The 20,240-nt window shown below is 44.5% G+C and overlaps 1 protein-coding gene across 4 annotated transcripts; it reads right to left on the reverse strand.

Annotated features, from left to right (window-relative positions):
* Positions 1 to 182: 182 nt before the first annotated feature.
* On the reverse strand, positions 183 to 20,191 carry slc7a9 (solute carrier family 7 member 9). Of its 4 annotated transcripts, none has more exons than XM_010880617.4 (14): positions 20,016 to 20,191; positions 18,207 to 18,282; positions 17,062 to 17,220; positions 10,872 to 11,019; positions 8,190 to 8,432; positions 7,623 to 7,748; positions 7,240 to 7,339; positions 6,946 to 6,990; positions 6,048 to 6,171; positions 5,647 to 5,750; positions 5,314 to 5,410; positions 3,695 to 3,844; positions 3,345 to 3,519; positions 183 to 1,818 (listed from the first exon to the last, which is right to left on the reverse strand). In XM_010880617.4, exons 3-14 carry the CDS (start codon positions 17,212 to 17,214, stop codon positions 1,757 to 1,759), a joined length of 1,527 nt encoding a protein of 508 aa, XP_010878919.1. In that variant the 5' UTR covers positions 17,215 to 17,220; positions 18,207 to 18,282; positions 20,016 to 20,191; the 3' UTR covers positions 183 to 1,756. The 4 variants fall into 4 exon arrangements, with proteins under 4 accessions (XP_010878919.1, XP_010878920.1, XP_010878921.1 ...); XM_010880618.4 differs by having other exon boundaries at positions 17,062 to 17,202; positions 18,207 to 18,311; XM_010880619.4 differs by having other exon boundaries at positions 17,062 to 17,206; positions 18,207 to 18,311.
* Positions 20,192 to 20,240: the final 49 nt, after the last annotated feature.

A 20,240-nucleotide genomic window follows, 5' to 3' on the forward strand; every position in this document is an offset into this window, starting at 1 on the left:
AAACCGATACTGTATAACTCATGCTCTGTTAACGAATGCCCACCTAGTATATTTGTATTTTAGGCCAAAAATTTAAAACACCCACCTCAAACTTCTATACTTAACAGTCCATTGAAAAAATATCTTTCCGAATACTATGACCTAGCCAATCAGTAATCTACAGAAGGATGAGGCAGCCAATCAACAGTCTACACGTTAATCTTATTTATGACTGGGACACACCCACATCAGTGTGACACAGAAAAGCTGCTTTTTGACTTAGTCACAATTCAGTGGAAGGAAAACAATTTAACTCGTTATTATTGACATATTATAAACATTTCATTGACATCTAGAAACTGTGCGCAGCTTCTTCAACAAAAATGACAATTGCTTTGTGGGATTGATCTATCATTGGATAATTTGAGTAAACCATTTCATTCACTGTTCTTAGAGAAACTTGGTGCATTAGAACTGAGAAACAACAAGAGAACAACCTTTATTACCATAAATATTTAAAGGGATTGTTTAGCCGTGTAACAAAATCTGCAATCAGTCTATGGACAAGGTTTGACAGTAATCCATGCTGAGTTTTGATTCTGGCACTGTTTCCAAATGCTAGCATAGTAGCATTTGTGGCACGAATCCTATCCATGTCCAAATACCTTTATTAGGAATTTTTGTGCATCATATCCACATTTCCAAATCAAATTGATTGTGAGGCCCAATAAACCTGCTAATAGATGATTTGGAAATGATGTGTGAAGAATTATACCGTATGGACACCATAACTAGAATGCCACATGATCAAGGTACCAATATTATCAATCTATTCAGGTCTTATCTTATCTCTAAGGGTCTTTGTTGAGTTTCACCATATACCTAAAATACTTCTGGATGATTTGGTTATGATGTGCAACAAAATGCTAACATAGGTCTCTGGACATGGATAGGATTTGTATCAGAAATGCCCGTAATGCTAGCATTTATAACCAATGCCATTTACACCTAACCACAACAAGGATTCCTGTCATAATCTGTCCACAGGCTGCTGAACGGTTAAGGACACCAATGTATTTAGAATTTGGGTGAATGATCCCTTCAAGTCCAGTTAGAGAAGTTTTGAAATGTTGAATTCAATAGTCTAACATTTACAATGAGTTTGCAGTGATACAAAGGCACCAATATACAGTAAAGCAGTTTAAATTCACCAATTGCATTCCCAGGGTCTGGCAGCTGGCATATTCAATTAAAGACAAAACTGGAAAAGTAAAACAGTACTTTTTAGCAGGAACAACACATTATCTGTCCCAAACAGCCTCCTGTTCACTTTGCAGGGCACCATTTGTACCTATAGTATGGTCTAAAGTGGTGCCCTAAAAGGGAACAGGGTTTTTATTTGAGTGGCACCTTTTAAACCTTGTGATACAGGTGTTCAGACCTGTTTGTCTTCTGTGTAGGTAGGCACTCCATGAATGGCAGGGGGATACCATGAATGTATGTTCCCTTTCAAACGTACATTCATTTCAACAACAAGATGTGTTCCCGTTGAGACTGTTACCATGGAGACTGTTCCCATGGAGACTGTTTCCACGGAGACTTCCCCCTCTGGCTTGTCATATTCCATTTCGGGGGTTGCAAACCGCATCTCAACTGGCGCCCTATTCCCGGCGTTGTGCACTACAGTGACCTCTAGTGGAGGGTAGTGCCCAACGTGGGGAAGGAGGTGCATTTGAACGTGACGGTCAGTTTGGGCTGTAATTTCACTTTGTTTTCTTCATTCGGTCTTCTCAGGGGGCACGACCTCCATGAGCAGCTGGAGGTGCATGGTGATTGGTTCTGCAGGGTAAGAGTTCAAAGGTTAGGTTGAGGCAGTTGGGTTAATTAAAGGTTAAGCCTTAATGAAGGTTAAACCTTCTGAACTCGAGATCCTCTGATCTGAATTACTATAACTCCAGAACAATGATATTTAAAAGTATCAACCTTCTGAGCCGGTCACTGAGGAATTAAACATTTGGATAAAAAAAAAGCAAATGCTGAAGTTCACTGTCGTCCACCTGAAGTGTTGAAGGCCTCATCCTAATGTTTCCAGGTCGGACAGCTCCAAACATGGAAGGTTTGGATAGTTCTTGCCACGGTCGGGAGGAGAAAAGGTCCCAACTCTGGATAGTCAGTTCAACCCACATTGCAGTTTTCACAGCAGTAGCTCGCCTTTCTAATGAACTCACAGCCTGGTCTTTGGGTACACAGCCTACTGAAAGGATTCAAATCTTTTCACCTTCTTCACATTTTGTTGTTTTGTGGATTTTCTTTCTACAAGGACGAATGGGAGAAACTGCCCAAATTCAGGAGTGCAAAGCTTTTAGAGGCCTTCCTGGATGAGACCCCAAGCCATAATTGCTGCCAAAGGTGGTTCAGCAAAGTACTGAATGATGGGTCTGAACAAATTGGCACTCATTTCAAATATCTGAATGTTGGAACTGTATGAAAACCTACAACTACTACCAGACTGGTCTTGGTACTGTATAAAACCTACAACGTGTAGTTCTGGGCTGATCCCTCACCTTCCTCATGATCATTGATGCCCCACGAGGTGAGATCTTGCATGGAGCCCCAGACCAAGGGAGATTGACCGTCATCTTGAACTACTTCCATTTTCTAATAATTGCCCCACAGTTGTTGCCTTCTCACCAAGCTGCTTGCCTATTGTCCTGTAGCCCATCCCAGCCTTGTGCAGGTCTACAATTTTATCCCTGATGTCCTTACACAGCTCTCTGGTCTTGGCCATTGTGGAGAGGTTGGAGTCTGTTTGATTGAGTGTGTGGACAGGTGTCTTTTATACAGGTAACGAGTTCAAACAGGCGCAGTTAATACAGGGATTGAGTGGAGAAGAGGAGGGCTTCTTAAAACAAACAGGTCTGTGAGAGCCAGAATTCTTACTGGTTGGTAGGTGACCAAATACTTATTTCATGCAATAAAATGCAAATGAATTATTAAAAAAATCATACAATGAGATATTCTGGATTTTTGTTTTAGATTCTGTCTCTCACAGTAGAAGTGTTCCTATGATAAAAATTACAGACCTCTACATGCTTTGTAAGTAGGAAAACCTGCAAAATCGGCAGTGTATCAAATACTTGTTCTCCCCACTGTAACTAACATTAAGAATAAAGATATAGCTTAAATGCTGCTGTTGTTCAACTGACTACCAGCAAAAGACTGCATACCAAATATCCCCTTCTAACCCCACTAGGGTACCATTTGGACCCCACTAGGGTACCATTTGGACCCCACTAGGGTACCATTTGGACCCCACTGGGGTACCATTTGGACCCCACTAGGGTACCATCCGTGTGGATACTCACTCATGACCTGGCGTGTCCAGCTGAACCTGCAGTGCACGAACGGGTAGTAGAAGAGCAGACCGCTCAGGATGAATATGGTGCAGTACAGGTACTCCATCTCCGGCTTGTCTACAATGGGGGCGAGCACCAGGTAGAAGGACACCAACACCACCAGCACTGCGATGGGCAGGGGACACTGGGGGACAACCCAAACAACCAGTAAGCATCCCAGCCCTTTCCCCAACATGGTGATGCAATCGCTGAACGGTGCATTACCTTTGATCCGTGTATTCTGGTCCTTATCACCATGTAAGGAATAGGGAGCACTATGTAGGGAACGCAGTGCCATTTGGGAGTCTGACAAGCCTTACCTTGACGGGCCTGTTTAGCTCCTTCCTGGTGAAGCGCATCACTATTAGGGAGAGAGCTGTGAGGCCATAGAAGGCCCACTGGGCGAAGCTGAAGTAGTTGATCAGAGTGTTGATGTCAGCTGGCATAATGTATATCAAGGTCAGCATACCCTGTAACCACAGCAACTGTATCACCATCACTACAATAACAACAACAACAACAGAAGTGTCATGTCAACGAGAACAGCACCATCACAATCACAAGCCTTCATTTGAAATGAACAAAGTAATACTTTTGTTTTTGCCCCCATTTATCATGAGCTGAACTCAAAGATCTAATACTTTCTCTATGTACACAAAAGGCGTATTTCTCTCAAATATTGTTCACAAATCTGTCTAAATCTGTGTTAGTGATCACTTCTCCTTTGCCGAGATAATCTATCCGCCTCACAGGTGTGGCATATCAAGATGCTGATTAGACAGCATGATTATTGCTCAGGTATGCCTTAGGCTGGCCACAATAAAAGGCCACTCTAAAATGTGCAGTTCCATCACACAGCACAATGCCACAGATGTCGCAGGTTTTGAGGGAGCGTGTAATTGGCATGCTGACTGCAGGAATGTCCACCAGAGCTGTTGCTCGTGAATTGAATGTTCATTTCTCTACCATAAGCCATCTCCAAAGGCGTTTCAGAGAATTTCATACATCCAACTGGCCTCACAACCGCAAACTATGTGTAACCACACCAGCCCAGGACTTCCACATCCAGCATATTCACCTCCAAGATCATCTGAGACCAGCCACCTGGACAGCTGCTGCAACAATCGGTTTGTATAATCAAAGAATTTCTGCACAAACTGTCAGAAACCGTCTCAGGGAAGCTCATCTGCATGCTCGTCGTCCTCATCAGGGTCTCGACCCGACTGCAGTTTGTCATCGTAACCGACTTGAGTGGGCAAATTCCCACATTATATGGCGTCTGGCACAAGAGGTGTTCTCTTCACGGATGAATCCCGGTTTTCAGTGTTCAGGGCAGATGACAGACTGCACATTTTAGAGTGGCCTTTTATTGTGGCCAGCCTAAGGCACAACTGTGCAATAATCATGCTGTCTAATAATCATCTTGATATGCCACACCTGTGAGGTGGATGGATTGTCTCGGCAAAGGAGAAATGCTCACTAACACAGATTTAGACAGATTTGTGAAAAATAGAAATAGGCTTTTTGTGTACATAGAGAATGTCTTAGATCTTGGAGTTCAGCTCATGATAAATGGGGGCAAAAACAAAAGTGTTGCGTTTATAATTTTGTTCAGTGTACATTCACAACAATTAAACTCTTTCTCACACTAATATTAGGCCGAGTTTATGAATGTGTTGACCAAGTAAGCAGGAGTAGAATAAGTTGAGTTGCTGGGCAGATTTAGCTAGGAAAAGTTAGCTAGATAGAGTTAACTAGATAGAATGTAGGATAGAGTGAGATAGGCAGTGTTAGCTAGGAAGAGTTAAATGGGTAGATTTAGCTAGAGTTAATTGGCTAGAAAGTCAGGTAAAGTTAGCTGGGCAGAGTTAGCTGAGTAGAGTTTGCTGGGAAGAGATGAGGAGATCCAGATTGAGATAATGTAAGATGGAGGACTCACGTTGAAGATGAGGGCCGGGGAAGGAGTGTAGTTCCTCAGGCTGATATATGACAATATCTTCACCATGTGCCCCTCTCTTCCTGCCACGTATGTTAGCCTAGCAGAACAAAATTCAAAATGTTAGTCCAACATAATATTAACAATAAACTAAACTTTAAATCTTCTGCATTATTGTTGTATTAATTACATTTAGCATATTAGGAATTTCAGAAACATGTTAGGAATAAAATCTCTTCCAAAAATGATCTGGAAATTGTTAAGATTTAAAATAGGTAGATCTCCATAGTCTTTTAAGATGTGTTGGACCGGGTTATCCAGATCTTGACCCCTCACCTGCCAGCAGTAAAACAGCTCCCATTGGCCGCTCCGAACGTGGAGAACACAACAAACAAAGGAACGACCCAGGACAGGGGATACAGCACTCGTTCCCCAAATGTCTAAGGGGCCAAATAATTGGTTCACGCACACAGTTAAAAATATTTTTTTTACAGGGGGCAGGGGAAAGGTCACAACATAACCAGAACAAAAAGCATTCCTTCACAGTAAATCTAATTTGGCGGGTACAGCTGACCAGTCTGTCATGAAAATATGTTACATTCAATCCTTTCATCATGTTGTTGCTAAGGGACCTTAACTTTATAGTCCATTGGGTTGTTGCTATGGGACTGGTGACAAGTCACACAAAGGGAATCTTCTGTCCCCGTCCCTCTCTATCTCCACGACGACTGTCTTACCACAGCAACAGCCGGAGATTGGAGGAGTTCGGTAGTGGTCAATGCGCTGAAGTAGGCTATGTTGACCAGGACATAACACACAGACACCAAGGGAATACCAATGATGATGGCTAGAGGAAGGTTTCTGTTAGATGAAGATAGAGGGGGGGGGGGAGAGTGAGGGAGAAGAGGAAGGATAGAAAGAAAAAAAGGAGACAGAAAGAGAATAGCGGGTATGTGTTAGAAAGAGAGTGATAGAGGGACAGTGTTTTCTTTAGACAGCAGTGTGTTCTGAGCCACAGTGTTTTCTTTAGACAGCAGTGTGTTCTGAGTCACAGTGTTTTCTTTAGACAGCAGTGTATTCTGAGCCACAGTGTTTTCTTTAGACAGCAGTGTGTTCTGAGCCACAGTGTTTTCTTTAGACAGCAGTGTGTTCTGAGCCACAGTGTTTTCTTTAGACAGCAGTGTGTTCTGAGCCACAGTGTTTTCTTTAGACAGCAGTGTGTTCTGAGCCACAGTGTTTTCTTTAGACAGCAGTGTGTTCTGAGCCACAGTGTTATCTTTAGACAGCAGTGTGTTTTGAGCCACAGAGTTATCTTTAGACAGCAGTGTGTTTTGAGCCACAGTATTTTCTTTAGACAGCAGTGTGTTTTGAGCCACAGTGTTTTCTTTAGACAGCAGTGTGTTTTGAGCCACAGTGTTATCTTTAGACAGCAGTGTGTTATGAAGCATAGTGTTGTTTTTAGACAGCAGTGTGTTTTGAGCCACAGTGTTTTCTTTAGACAGCAGTGTGGTATGAAGCACAGTGTTGTTTTTAGACAGCAGTGTGTTTTGAGCCACAGTGTTATCTTTAGACAGCAGTGTGTTATGAAGCACAGTGTTGTTTTTTTAGTTGGGTTTTAGTTGTATGTGTGTTCACCTGTATGGGTTTTTAAGCTCCTCTGTTATAAAGTTCAGCTGATTCCTGAAAGAAGTAAAAGGTGTTCACAGCGCTTCATTTTAGGTATAGGTTATATTTACACTCACGACATTCTTGGCTAAAAAAGACAAAACATGGTCAAACCCACAAAACAGCAGAGAAGTTTTGAGAAAGCAATAATAACATGGCCAGCCGACTAAATCACAGACTATTCTCTATGCAGTGCACTGCTTTTGACCAGAACTCTATGTATAGTCAGGCATATAGGGAATTGTGATGCAAGCGTAGTCTTACCACCCATCGTAGGCCCAGAGCCCGTTGTAGAAGGCCAGCCCGATGGACCCAAAAGAAGTCCTGGCTCCTTCAAACGGGTCGGACAGATTCTCAGTATTACCTGGAAACAAACGGGACAATAGATATAATATATTTGATGTCTCATACAGTTGCCCAGTAGTCCAATATAGGGAAGATGGTGCACCTGGACACAAACATAGAACAGACTGAGTACTGGATTACATGGCAAAGATTGAAGCCCAATGGCATCCTATTTCATACACAGTACACTCTAGTCCACTATGCAAGGAATAAGCCGCTGCTGTCCGTGGTCAGGATAGTCACATGTGTGGAGAATAGTCCACTATATCTGAGTTGGACAAAGCTTATGACGCACTACAAACCTTGTGCCAACAGGACGATGCCAGCCACCACAATGACCAAGATGATGAGGAGCTTAGCCGCGGTGAAGAAGTTCTGGACATAGCTAGCTAGCTTGACGCTAAGACAGTTCACCAGCACTATTATAACTGCAGGAGAACAAAAGGTAGGAGAGAGCTGAGTCAGTCTGGGGGTGGTTTTCAATTGATCTTTACATGATTCCTCACATCCTCTCCTCATTGTCTCCTCACAATACAGTTAAGGGGAAAGTCAGAGTGGCAGGACCTCTGACTTTAATGTTAAGGAGGTTAGGAGATGAGAGGTTTGAAGACAGGATGTTAGGAAATAGAATGCCATGTCCAGTTTGCCTTCAACAGGTTGACATGATTGTTATGAATCTTGTTATGCACATCTGCCCCCAACGCAGTCAACTGATTGGTTGCTAGAATGCTGAGGGAGGAGCTTACATTTCAAATTGACTGTGTTCTTTGGGCGAACCCCTAAACCTAACCAAAACCCTTAACGTAAATAACAATTTCACTTTTCTTTCAATCAACATCAAGAACTGTTGAAGCGACAGACCATCATACCTACGCATGCTGTTGCCAGGCACTTAGTGACCACCATGGGAGGAGTGCATCCTGGGTAAAACGGCGTGGAGGCGTACTCTGCGAAGCTGAGGGAGATGATGGCAAAGGAGGAGGGCTTCAGGATGATGACGGTGGTCCAGGAGTAGAGGTAGGCCACCACGGGACCAAACGCCTCCATGAGGTACGAGTACTCCCCGCCCGACTTGGTGATCATCGTGCCCAGCTCGGCGTAGCACAGCGCACCTGCACTCACACGCGGACACACAGACAGAGCGGTCCAGGTGTCACTCTTTGTTCTGTGCATTTTGTTATTATCGTGTGTTTCTGAGGAAGATTAGAAGACAACCTGACAGGCACGAAGGCCTGCAGACAAAATATTCTCCAGGAAATGAGTCTCTTGGGGTGGACGCTAAGTGGTACCTGCACAATGTTTTTTTAACTTTGTGCCAAGATTAGCTGAGGGGGAGAGGAAGGGGGAGTGGAATTCCCTACTGGCACATTTCCACTAAGGACTGACCCAGTTTTGTACCCAAAAGGCTCAGACTTTTCTATTTCCATCTACAAGGGCAGGCACCCATGTCTCTCGGTTGCTCTGACTTGACCCACTCTGACCCACCTGGGGTCAAACCCAGGCCTGGGGATTATCCAGCCTGCATTTACATGAAATTGACTGACTGTGAACTTTAACACTGTCTGTCCAATTGATGGTTGTGAATGATGTTGTTGGTTCTGTCTAATTTTGATTTTTTTGGAATGTTTACACTGGAAATGTTTACACTGGAAATGTTTACACTGGAAATTAACTTGTAATGCTATATAATTTGACATGCACAATGTACAATGTAAATCAACACGTAGGTCTCAATGGTGGGTCTCTCCCCTTCACTGGGTCTCTCCCCTTCACTGGGTCTCTCCTCCTCGACTGGGTCTCTCCCCCTCGACTGGGTCTCTCCCCTTCACTTGGTCTCTCCCCTTCACTGGGTCTCATTCCTCTACTGGGTCTCATTCCTTTTAGTCCGTCTCACAGGGAGTACCAGTCACTGTTAGTCCATCTCACAGGGAGTACCAGTCACTGTTAGTCCATCTCACAGGGAGTACCAGTCACTGTTAGTCCATCTCACAGGGAGTACCAGTCACTGTTAGTCCATCTCACAGGGAGTACCAGTCACAGTTAGTCCATCTCACAGGGAGTACCAGTCACAGTTAGTCCATCTCACAGGGAGTACCAGTCACAGTTAGTCCATCTCACAGGGAGTACCAGTCACAGTTAGTCCATCTCACAGGGAGTACCAGTCACAGTTAGTCCATCTCACAGGGAGTACCAGTCACAGTTAGTCCATCTCACAGGGAGTACCAGTCACTGTTAGTCCATCTCACAGGGAGTACCAGTCACTGTTAGTCCCTCCATATTGAAAACATCTTCTGAACAACTATCCCCCAAAGGCAGTGCATTATGTAGGTAATATGGTGACATCTGGCATACTGTCTCACACAGTCACCTTTGCCTCTGGTTCCTGTCATTCATCTAAACATTAAACCACTTATTATAAAATGGCTGACTGAGCGGCTCCACTGGAGTCTTATACCACTTCCTAATGGCTCCACAGTGATAACACAATAAAACCTCTGTCTCTCTTTATGGGGCCACTTATTGACTAAGATTAGACAGCCTGGTGTAAGCCGGGGTTGGCTGGGCATGTCATGAAACCGAGGCCGCCCATACTGAAAAAATACATTTTTTAGATTACATTCACAAAAATATTACCAAATGGATATAAAATGTATCAAAACATTTTGTAGATGCATTTCAGTATGTATTAAAAAATGCATATTATATTTTCCAATACATTTTACTCATTTTTAAAATGTACAGTGGTGTTTGGTAGGCTGCGTCTCAAACCCATGGTATTGGGTTAGCATGCTCACCACTGCTCCAAACAAGGATATCTCTTCAGAGGGGCGAGTTGTGGTTTCACCAAGGTTGCTACAGTATGTTAATTAGATTATATTGGTGACTGTGAGATAAATGCATTTTGTAAATGTATATCTATAAATACATATGAATTTAAACACCTAAAAGTGATGTCATCAATATGTCACTAATTATAAACATTTTGAAAGTGTTGTTTGTATATTTAATGTGTGAAGACAAGAAAATCCGGTCTTATTATTGACTGTAATACAATATAGATTTCAGTAAAAACCGTCCCTGGGTTACACCTAAGGGACCCACAGTCCTTGCCATCCCAATATCCACTAAAATCTGAGGCCTCTAAGGGAACAACACCTGTAGCTGCAAAAAAGTTCTTGGTCTCAGTTTGTGTTCCATGTTGAAATAAAGGTATAATAATTTTCAGGTCTGCTGTGAAGTGATGAAATATAGTGAAATAATATGTCTCACATAAATGTCATTTTGGACAGTGAACATTAACTGTTTTGAAATACATTTGGACAAAACTGAAATGTATGTATACATTTTGACTTACATTTTGGAATAAAAGGTGAAATACATTTTCATACCTGAAATGTATTTTGAATTAAGTTAAATGTATTCAAAATATATTCATCATACATTTTACATGCATTTTGCATTGAAAAAATATATTTATTTTCCGTATGGGCTCTACAGGGTCGGTCTGCGCTGTCTCCATCTGTCCCTGTGACTGCACAGCGTCTCCTTACCCAGAGTGGCCAGCACCCCGCAAGCAGCCCAGACACACAGGCAAGGTCCCACGGCTCCCGTGGTCAGCAGCACCGCCTTGGGGGAAATGAAGATGCCGGAGCCGATCATGGTCCCCACGATTAGAGAGATGCCACTCACCAGGCCCACCTGCATAAAGGAAGACAGGAAGTGAAGTGTGTTAGGAAGACAGGAAGTGGAGTCAGACAGGAAGACAGGAAGAGGAGTCAGACAGGATGACATCACTGAAATGTTTCCGGGAGCCAATGCTTGTGTTTTGTGGTGTCTGTATTTGTTTCTTCATGTCTTTGTTCTGTGTCTGCTTTCTGGTTTGCTTTCTTACATAAAAACATAAATAAATAACCACCCATTCTATTTGTCTTTATAATTGTTTATTTACTCCTTGACTTATATTAAAACATATTTAAAAACATATTTACCCCTCCATGAACTGCCACCTTAACGTGGTGGAGGGGTTTGAGTACCGGAGTGACCCTAGGAGCTATGTTGTCTGGGGCTATATGCCCCTGGTAGGGTCTCCCAAGGCAAACAGGTCCTAGACGACGGGTCAAAACTCTTTAATGATGAAAAACATTTTGAGGACCGTGACATCGCCCGGTATGGCGCAGCCGGGTCCACACCCTGGAGCCAGGCCCGGGGTTGGGGCTCGTATGCGAGCGCCTGGTGGCCGGGCCTTTCCCCACGGGGTCCGGCCGGGCTCAGCCCGAAGGAGCAACGTGGGGCCGCCTTCCCGTGGGCTCATCACCTGCAGGAGGGACCATAAGGGGTCGGTGCGTAGAGGATCGGGCGGCAGTCGAAGGCGGGGGCCTCGACAACCCGATCCCTGGACACGGAAACTAGCTCTAGGGACGTGGAACGTCATCTCGCTGGCGGGGAAGGAGCCTGAGATCGTGCGTGAGGTTGAGAGGTTCCGACTAGAGATAGAGATAGGATCACTTTTACGCACGGCTTGGGCTCTGGAACCACACTCCTTGAGAGAGGATGGACTCTTCACCACTCTGGAGTTGCCCATGGTGAGAGGCGCCGGGCTGGTGTGGGTTTGCTCATAGCTCCCCAGCTCTGCCGCCATGTGTTGGAGTTTACCCCGGTGAACGAGAGGGTCAGTTCCCTGTGCCTACGGGTCGGGGATAGGTCTCTCACTGTTGTTTGTGCTTACGGGCCGAACACCAGCGCAGAGTACCCAACCTTCTTGGAGTCTCTGGGAGGGGTGCTGGAAAGTGCTCCGACTGGGGACTCCATCGTTCTACTAGGGGACTTCAACGCCCACGTGGGCAACGACAGTGACACCTGGAGGGGCGTGATTGGGAGGAACGGCCCCCCTGATCTGAACCCGAGCAGTGTTCAGTTATTGGACTTCTGTGCTAGTCACAGTTTGTCCATAACGAACACCATGTTCAAGCATAAGGGTGTCCATCAGTGCACGTGGCACCAGGACACCCTAGGCCGCAGGTCGATGATCGACTTTGTTGTCGTTTCATCTGACCTGCGGCCGTATGTCTTGGACACTTGGGTGAAGAGAGGGGCGGAGCTGTCAACTGATCACCACCTGGTGGTGAGTTGGATCCGATGGCGGGGGAGGAAGCTGGACAGACTCGGCAGGCCCAAGCGTACTGTAAGGGTCTGCTGGGAACGTCTGGCTGAGTCTCCTGTCAGAGAGATCTTTATCTCCCACCTCCGGCAGAGTTTCGACTGGATCCCGAGGGAGTCCGAGTGGACCATGTTCTCCACCGCCATTGTCGAAGCGGCCGCTCGGAGCTGTGGCCGTAAGGTCTCCGGTGACTGTCAAGGCGGCAATCCCCAAACCTGGTGGTGGACACCGGAAGTAAGGGATGCTGTCAAGCTGAAGAAGGAGTCCTATCAGGCCTGGTTGGCTTGTGGGACTCCTGAGGCAGCTGATGGGTACCGGCAGGCCAAGCGGGCTGCAGCCCGGGTGGTTGTGGAGGCAAAAACTCTGGCCTGGGAGGAGTTCGGTGAGGCCATGGAGAAGGACTATCGGCTGGCCTCGAAGAGATTCTGGCAAACTGTCCGGCGCCTCAGGAGAGGGAAACAGTGCCCTACCAACACTGTTTACAGTAGAGGTGGGCAGATGTTGACCTCAACTGGGGATGTCGTCGGGCGGTGGAAGCAGTACTTCAAGGATCTCCTCAATCCCGCCGTCACGTCTTCCATTGAGGAAGCAGAGGATGAGGGCTCAGAGTTGGACTCGTCCATCACCCGGGCTGAAGTCACAGAGGTAGTCAAGAAACTCCTCGGTGGCAAGGCACCGGGGGTGGATGAGATCCGCCCTGAGTACCTCAAGTCTCTGGATGTTGTGGGGCTGTCTTGGCTGACACGACTGTGCAACATCGCGTGGCGGTCGGGGACAGTGCCTCTGGGATGGCAGACCGGGGTGGTGTTCCCTCTTTTTAAGAAGGTGGACCGGAGGGTGTGTTCCAACTACAGGGGGATCCCACTTCTCAGCCTCCCCGGGAAAGTCTATGCCAGGGTACTGGAGAGGAGAATATGGCCGATAGTAGAACCTCGGATTCAGGAGGAACAGTGTGGTTTTCGTCCAGGCCGTGGAACACTGGACCAGCTCTATACCCTCTACGGGGTGCTGGAGGGTTCATGGGAGTTTGCCCAAACAATCCACATGAGCTTTGGGTCATGACCGAAAGGACAAGATCCCGGATACAGGCGGCTGAAATTAGCTTTCTCCACAGGGTGGCTGGGCGATCCCTTAGAGATAGGGTGAGAAGCTCGGTCACCCGGGAGGAGCTCAGAGTAGAGCCGCTGCTCCTCCACATTGAGAGGGGTCAGCTGAGGTGGCTTGGGCATCTGTTCCGGATGCCTCCTGAACGCCTTCCCGGGAAGGTGTTCCGGGCCCGTCCCACCGGGAGGAGACCCCGGGGAAGACCTAGGACACACTGGAGGGACTATGTCTCGGGACTATGTCTCCCGGCTGGCCTGGGAATGCCTCAGTGTCCCCCCGGAAGAGCTAGAGGAAGTGTCTAGGGAGAGGGAAGTCTGGGGATCTCTGCTTAGACTGCTGCCCCCGTGACCCATCCCCGGATAACCGGAAGAAGATGGATGGATGGATATTTAAAAGTAGAAATTGACTCTGACTTTGACAGCATACCCCTTCATCATGTCAAAATTAGCTTCAAATTATTTAGTTTTTCAAATTATTTTGTCTTTTTGTCCTTCCCCCCTTCCAACATCCAGGTGACAACGCGCATCTCTGTGTGCCTGGCCGACATCTCTGCTAGGATGTTGGCTCGCCACCTCAAGCTTAGCCAAGACAAGACTTAGCTGCTCTTCTTTTGTGGGAAATCCTGTCCAATCCAGGACACGTCCATCATGGTTGACAACTGCACAGTGTCCTCCTCCCAAAGAACCGTGGCGTGACTGATGACAAGCTGTCATTCTCTGCTAACATCAGGCATACTCTAAAATATTAGTAGAGTATGACCTCACCTCACTCAGGAATCAGCACAGGTACCTGTCCAGGCACTTCATCTCATTTCTGGATTATGGCGTTTTTAAACAAACCTCCTTCAGATTGCAGTGTCCCGCCAGGTGTTCAACCTTCCTAACTTCTCCCAGCTTCTTTGTATGTACGTTGGCTGCCAGTTTGCAGTGTGGTAAAAGGTTATTCAAGGTCAGGTGTGTAATGTATATACAGTATATACATAGTAAATAGTCAGAAAAAATAACATTCTAATAATAATAATACATGAAATGTATATAGCGCTTTTCAAGGACCCAAAGACGCTTTACAATACATACATAACAAACAGCTTCAGATAGAGCAATGAAACTAATGGTAGCTAACAAAACAAAAACAAACAAGATAATTAATCAGTAGCTCTATGGTGAGGTACTGACCCAGGTTTTTCAGATGGCTTGGTGGTGAAGTAAAGACTCAGGTTTTCCAGACAGCCTCATGGTGTTCACAGGCCCTAACATTCCACAGTTAGTCAGCTACTGTTCTCAGTGTTACTCAGTGACCTAGCTCACTGTAGCTGGAAGACCGAGTTACTAATCTCTTGTGGACAGACTTAACATAAACCCTGTTACAGTCTTCTGGTCCTGTCGGTACAGCATGAAGCTTGCAGTACCAATGGTTCTGGGTTTGATTCTTGATGGGGCCAAACAAGCAGTGTTTCTGAAACAAACAGTAAATTGTTCTATTCTCCACGGGACCAAGCAACACATGTGTCTAGGAAACTGACCTTGAAGCTGGGATCCTTAACTGGAACAATAACACTAATACTAATACTCAAGACTCTACATCTTTGTTTTGGTAAAGAGCTAAGGGATGTGTCTAGAGGAACATCACTTATAGACAGATCTGGGAAGTCACTCCCTGATCATCTATCAACGGTAGTTTTAACTTGCAGTGGTTTGGTGTCAAAAGCAGGATGCATATGCAGAAAAGAACTTTGTAGCTTATAAAAAACACATTCAAGGTTTCAAGGTTTATTTGTTAAAGGCACCGAACAACCCAGGGTCATCTTGCACAATGAAATTCTCGTGACATGGCACGCGACATCTACCTAGTGAGAGTTAAGAAAAATAATGTTTAAGCAAAAATATAGCCAGACCTTTTTTTTTTATAAAGCTAAAATATACATAACACTGTACACTAGCAGCAGTTTAAAGAAAAGAGTTCTGTAAACTAGCAGCAATCTGGGTAGAATTATTGAACATTTAGATATGGCAAGTATGGCAGAAATATACGTAACAGTGCAAACTGGCAGCAATTGGTAGAGTTATTGAATATTATAGATAAATATGAGGGTAATAAGCTTATGAGTGGTGGCATAGCACACTACAACTATGTACTGAGTTGCAGTGTGAGGTGGTGGGCCAATGTGACATTGGATCTTTGGTGTTATGGGGTTGTTTTGCTTCTACTGATCAAAGCATCATGTACTCTACAAACTACCAGAAAATTTTACCCAAAAACTTGGTTGCCTCTGCAAGGACACATGTTGCCAGTGTTGCTGCAAGACAATGACACCAAGCACACATCGAAATACACACAACTGGTTAAACAACCATGAAATTTTACATTGGCCCTCTCAGTTTGTGGTTTGTATTGAAGAGGAATGGTCTATTATGGCTTCCTATGTGTTCTCAACCCCATTAATTATATTGGAAAAGGACTCAGTGGCGTTGTGCCTTGAAGAGGAGGTTGTGTACTGAAAACAACTAACAAAAATTATGTTTTGGGGAAGACATTTGGGAAATGTTTAATAGTGTTTAATTCCCTTGAAGCATTGAAGTACAATATATTCTACATGTTGGAAAATTACAATATAGCTCATAACCTGTGTTTTTTTATCATCTTTATCAGGGGTGCCAATCATTTCAGAGGAATCGTTACACCCCTTTCTGTTGAATAGATGTCACTTGAGTTTGTACACAAGCAACTTTGGAAACATTAATTATATTTGTGTCATTAGGCTAATTCTTTCTCCAGCTAAAAATCTTTACTGTCATTTACTGACATCAGAAAGAATGTGTATGACTCTGCCTGATGTGGTTCATTCTGGTGTTACAATAAGCTGATTTAGTAAAGGTTCGGAGAGGAACGATGACAGAGACAGGAAGACTCCAATGGCACCTTGTGTTCTATAAAGCACTCTGATTTAAACCAAGGCCGTATGGGGAAAAAGTGCCCTACATAGGGAGTAGGATGCAAAATAGGACGCGGAAAGAATGTGTGAGAGTGAGACAAACGGAGTCGGGGTTAACACAGGTTAGGCAGGGTTAGATAATATGCAGTGACAGTGGTTGGTACTGCCTGACACAGGAAGAAAACCTCTGGTTATGCTCTGGCTGTGAGAAAATTGGAGTCACACACATACAACACACATTGACCAGAGGTCTTAAAGTTTGTGAGAGCTAGTGGGCATCCAACCTTCTGGACCTCCACTGAGACGTTAGGTTTAGGTTAGTTCTTCCCCACATTTCCATTATCATCGTTACAAACGTTATATATAAACATGCAAAGAAATAGGCATGACTGTTAGGTTTTGTTAGTAATGTATAAGGTCAATAGGTCTAGAACTGTCATGTGTTTGATGTTTTACGTGGAGCCCAGGAATAGCAGCTTTTGCATATCCAATAACTAAAGGGGATTGTGATAAACTCCCTAAAGCCGTTGTCCTCTGAAGTTCCTACCTCTTTGTGTAGGATGGTTGCCTTCACATCGTCTCCATCAAGTAGGGATGATGGTGAGGCCATATTGGAGGTTGGGCCGGAGATGGTCATTCCATTACAGATGTCCTGCCTCTTCCTCACGCTACCCTCACTCATGTTACCCTGCCCACGCATACACACCCACACGTGTACACACACACAGAAACATGTACACACATGCACACACACACACACACACACACACACAGACACAGAGGAACAGGTAAAAGGGCAATGTGGTGCTATCATGCCATCAAGGAGGCAGAAACCCTGTCTGTCTGCCTGTATTTCTGCCTGTCTGTCTGTCTGCATTTCTGCCTCCCTGTCTCTCTGTCTGTCTGTCTGTTTGTGTAACCCCACTAACTGTAAGTAACTGTACAGTAGAACTGCAGATCTGCATCCCAACTACAGCCAACTAAGAACTTGTAAAGCTGCATAACTCTATAAAGGTCTGGCAGAAATAGTTATAAATTGTTGTATTCACCCTAGTGTTACAATCAATCTAGTGGTACTCATTCTATTAAAAGTCATCCTTGTGACAAAGTCATCCTTGTGGTAAAGTCATCCTTGTGAAAGTCATCCGAGTTGTCGTCATTAAGACATTCAAACATCAATCTCTACACTTTATCTCTGTTAGATTGAGAGCCTGACTGTGCTGTCAGGAGTCAGTTTTAATGGTGGCACCAACAGGTTTGTGTCCAGCCCAATATCGGTGTGGTCTGCTCTCTGTAACACCCACACACAGTGGGGTTATTGGAACAGCGCTGGTCACTGACAACCCTTCCATTACAACACTACATGACCTCGGTCCTGTCAATGATCTGTCACATCCTATGTAACAGACAGAACCAGAAAGACAGACACTCGGACCGACACAGACGGAGACAGGCAGATGGACAGACAGACGGATCGCCGACCTGCCGGAAAGACAGACGACAGGATGTAACAGTATCTGCATCCAAAAGGACCCAAACATTTAACACTGAACCCATTTACTGGACTTAACATTCCTTTGCTCCACTCTCTCTTGAACAAAATAAATCATTAAACTACATGTTTGAGAATTACAAAAAAATGCAACAGAGTCTTCTCTCAATTGACACAGAGGGCGTGAACAAAGCACTCACCTGTAGGAGAAATCACACAGCAGGGGAAATCATCAACTCCAGCAGACGGCCAGCACACTGCTCTGTGGGTGTCCAGCTTACGTGGGGCAAAGCAGAACACAGCCACTATGGGAGGGGGAACACAGAGGCTCTACACTCAGTCTGATTGGACTGGAGAGCAGGGTGGGTTGTCTCTGGCCAGGAGAGTCCCAAATTGGATCCTATTCCACATACAGTGCCATTGGCCCTGTTTTAGCGGAGTGTACTAGGAAGGGACTTGTGTGTCATTTGGGAGGCAAACCAAGTCAGTCCCTACAATAGTCCTTTGACAGGGACACATGACACCCTGTGTGGGTGAAGCCACTGTTAGTGTGGCAGACAGAAATCTACCTGTAATGGACCCTGGCCCGAGCCAAAGGTACGTGGGGAATTGGGTGCAACCTGGGATGTTTCTGGCACAAGTCCAGTGAGGCAGTAACGTGCTAGAAGCCCTGTGTACTATATTCTCATTCAGACACTGGCGATGAACACAGGTGCTTTATTAAAGAGAGCAAAGCTCCATGGTAACGTGGCGCTCTCACAGATTTCTCTTCTATTCACTTGTCTTCTACAACACCTGCCATTAATCTGGCAGAATCAGAGCCACACTTCTATACCATGAACACGTACCCATACGCAGAAGTTGATTTGTGAAATGGTGCTCACAACAGTTGGAAAAACAGAACTGTAGAACATAATGTAATATAATAGAGCCATCCCAGCTAGCAAATTGGGTTCCATTGATGTTGTGGGAACATTCCCAGAATGTTCCAAAGGCGAGCAATCTTTCCAGAATGTTTTGGAAAGGTTGCAAGCAAAACTACGCTTTCGCCACGGTCAAATAATCACATTCTCAGAACGTTCTGTGCTAGATGGGATTACACCTGATTTCAGAGAACATTACGCAATCTGTTTAATGGTTACTATCCATAAAGAAGTCACAACCTTGACTGATTAACTGTCTACACAGTCTTTGCTGGGGTTTTCTTTGTCATTAAAACCAATCTCGTGGTCCGTGCATATAATGCAATGCTGTAAAACACTTAAATGCACTGAAATCAATAGGATCACGGATGTGGAACTGCATGGAGGCTTGCCAAGGGACACCATATAACTGGATAGGATCCCTTCCAGTATGTTCTCCAATCTCATGAAAAAATTATATTCAAAGCTGTAATCTCTGCAAGATGAGGGTGTTCAAAGTATTGAAGACAAGGGTGTCAATAATTGTGACTCTTTATATTCTGGGAAACTGCATTTGTAATTTCAGAAATGTGTATTTGTGGTTGATTTTCTTTTAGTCTTTTATGAAGTACAATGCATTCCACATTACAATATAACTCCTTATCTGTGGTTTATTTTAGTCAGCCTTTTTCGTGTGAATATGTGAATATTGTCTATCGGACAGGATTAAATGGACAACAATAGAAGGAATAAAATGTTTGCCCTGCAGGTTCAATTCATTACATTTAGGTGAATTTATTCTAATCCAACAGGCAAAATCTATGTTGATAACTTTTGAAAAATCGGCCATAGGGGCCATAATTCATTTCCATTTAATCAATAGATTTAAGGGTATTTTACTTTTATATTTACCTTTTTTTAGGGGAAAACAGTCTACACAAATGTAATATTAATAGGCCTATAGCCACATGGCTTGTTTTTTGATACCTCATAATAAAGAAAAATACACAGAAATGTGGAACCCCTAAAATGTGTTTGCTATAATATTCACAGTAATTACCAGTGGTTAACATATTACAAACAAATTCAAAATGTTTTAACACTCACCTACAACTTCAGATAACTTTTCATTTGAATTTGATCATGTTGATTAGTGGAGCAGAGACAACTGGCCCGCTGTCACACTTTGTTTTTTCAAATTTTCTACTCTGTCCCACCTTTGATGGTCTAACTCAGCTCCAAGGCGTTACGAGCACTCCTCCAGTACTACCGTGGAATCTTGTTGTTGTTGTAGCACAACAGACCAGAGCTAGAAATAGTTTTACGGGGTTT

This window comes from Esox lucius, chromosome 17, assembly GCF_011004845.1.
Source record: "Esox lucius isolate fEsoLuc1 chromosome 17, fEsoLuc1.pri, whole genome shotgun sequence".
In the NCBI taxonomy this organism is placed as follows: Eukaryota; Metazoa; Chordata; class Actinopteri; order Esociformes; family Esocidae; genus Esox; species Esox lucius.

Coding starts and splice junctions, on each gene's coding strand:
- slc7a9 (XM_010880617.4), bottom strand. CDS start 17,214: ATGCGTGGGCAGGGTAACATGAGTGAGGGTAGCGTGAGGAAGAGGCAG. Junction 6,172..6,945: donor GAGCTTAAAAACCCATACAG/GTGAACACACAT, acceptor TTCATCTAACAG/AAACCTTCCTCTAGCCATCA. Junction 3,845..5,313: donor CCCCGGCCCTCATCTTCAAC/GTGAGTCCTCCA, acceptor CTGTGGTTACAG/GGTATGCTGACCTTGATATA.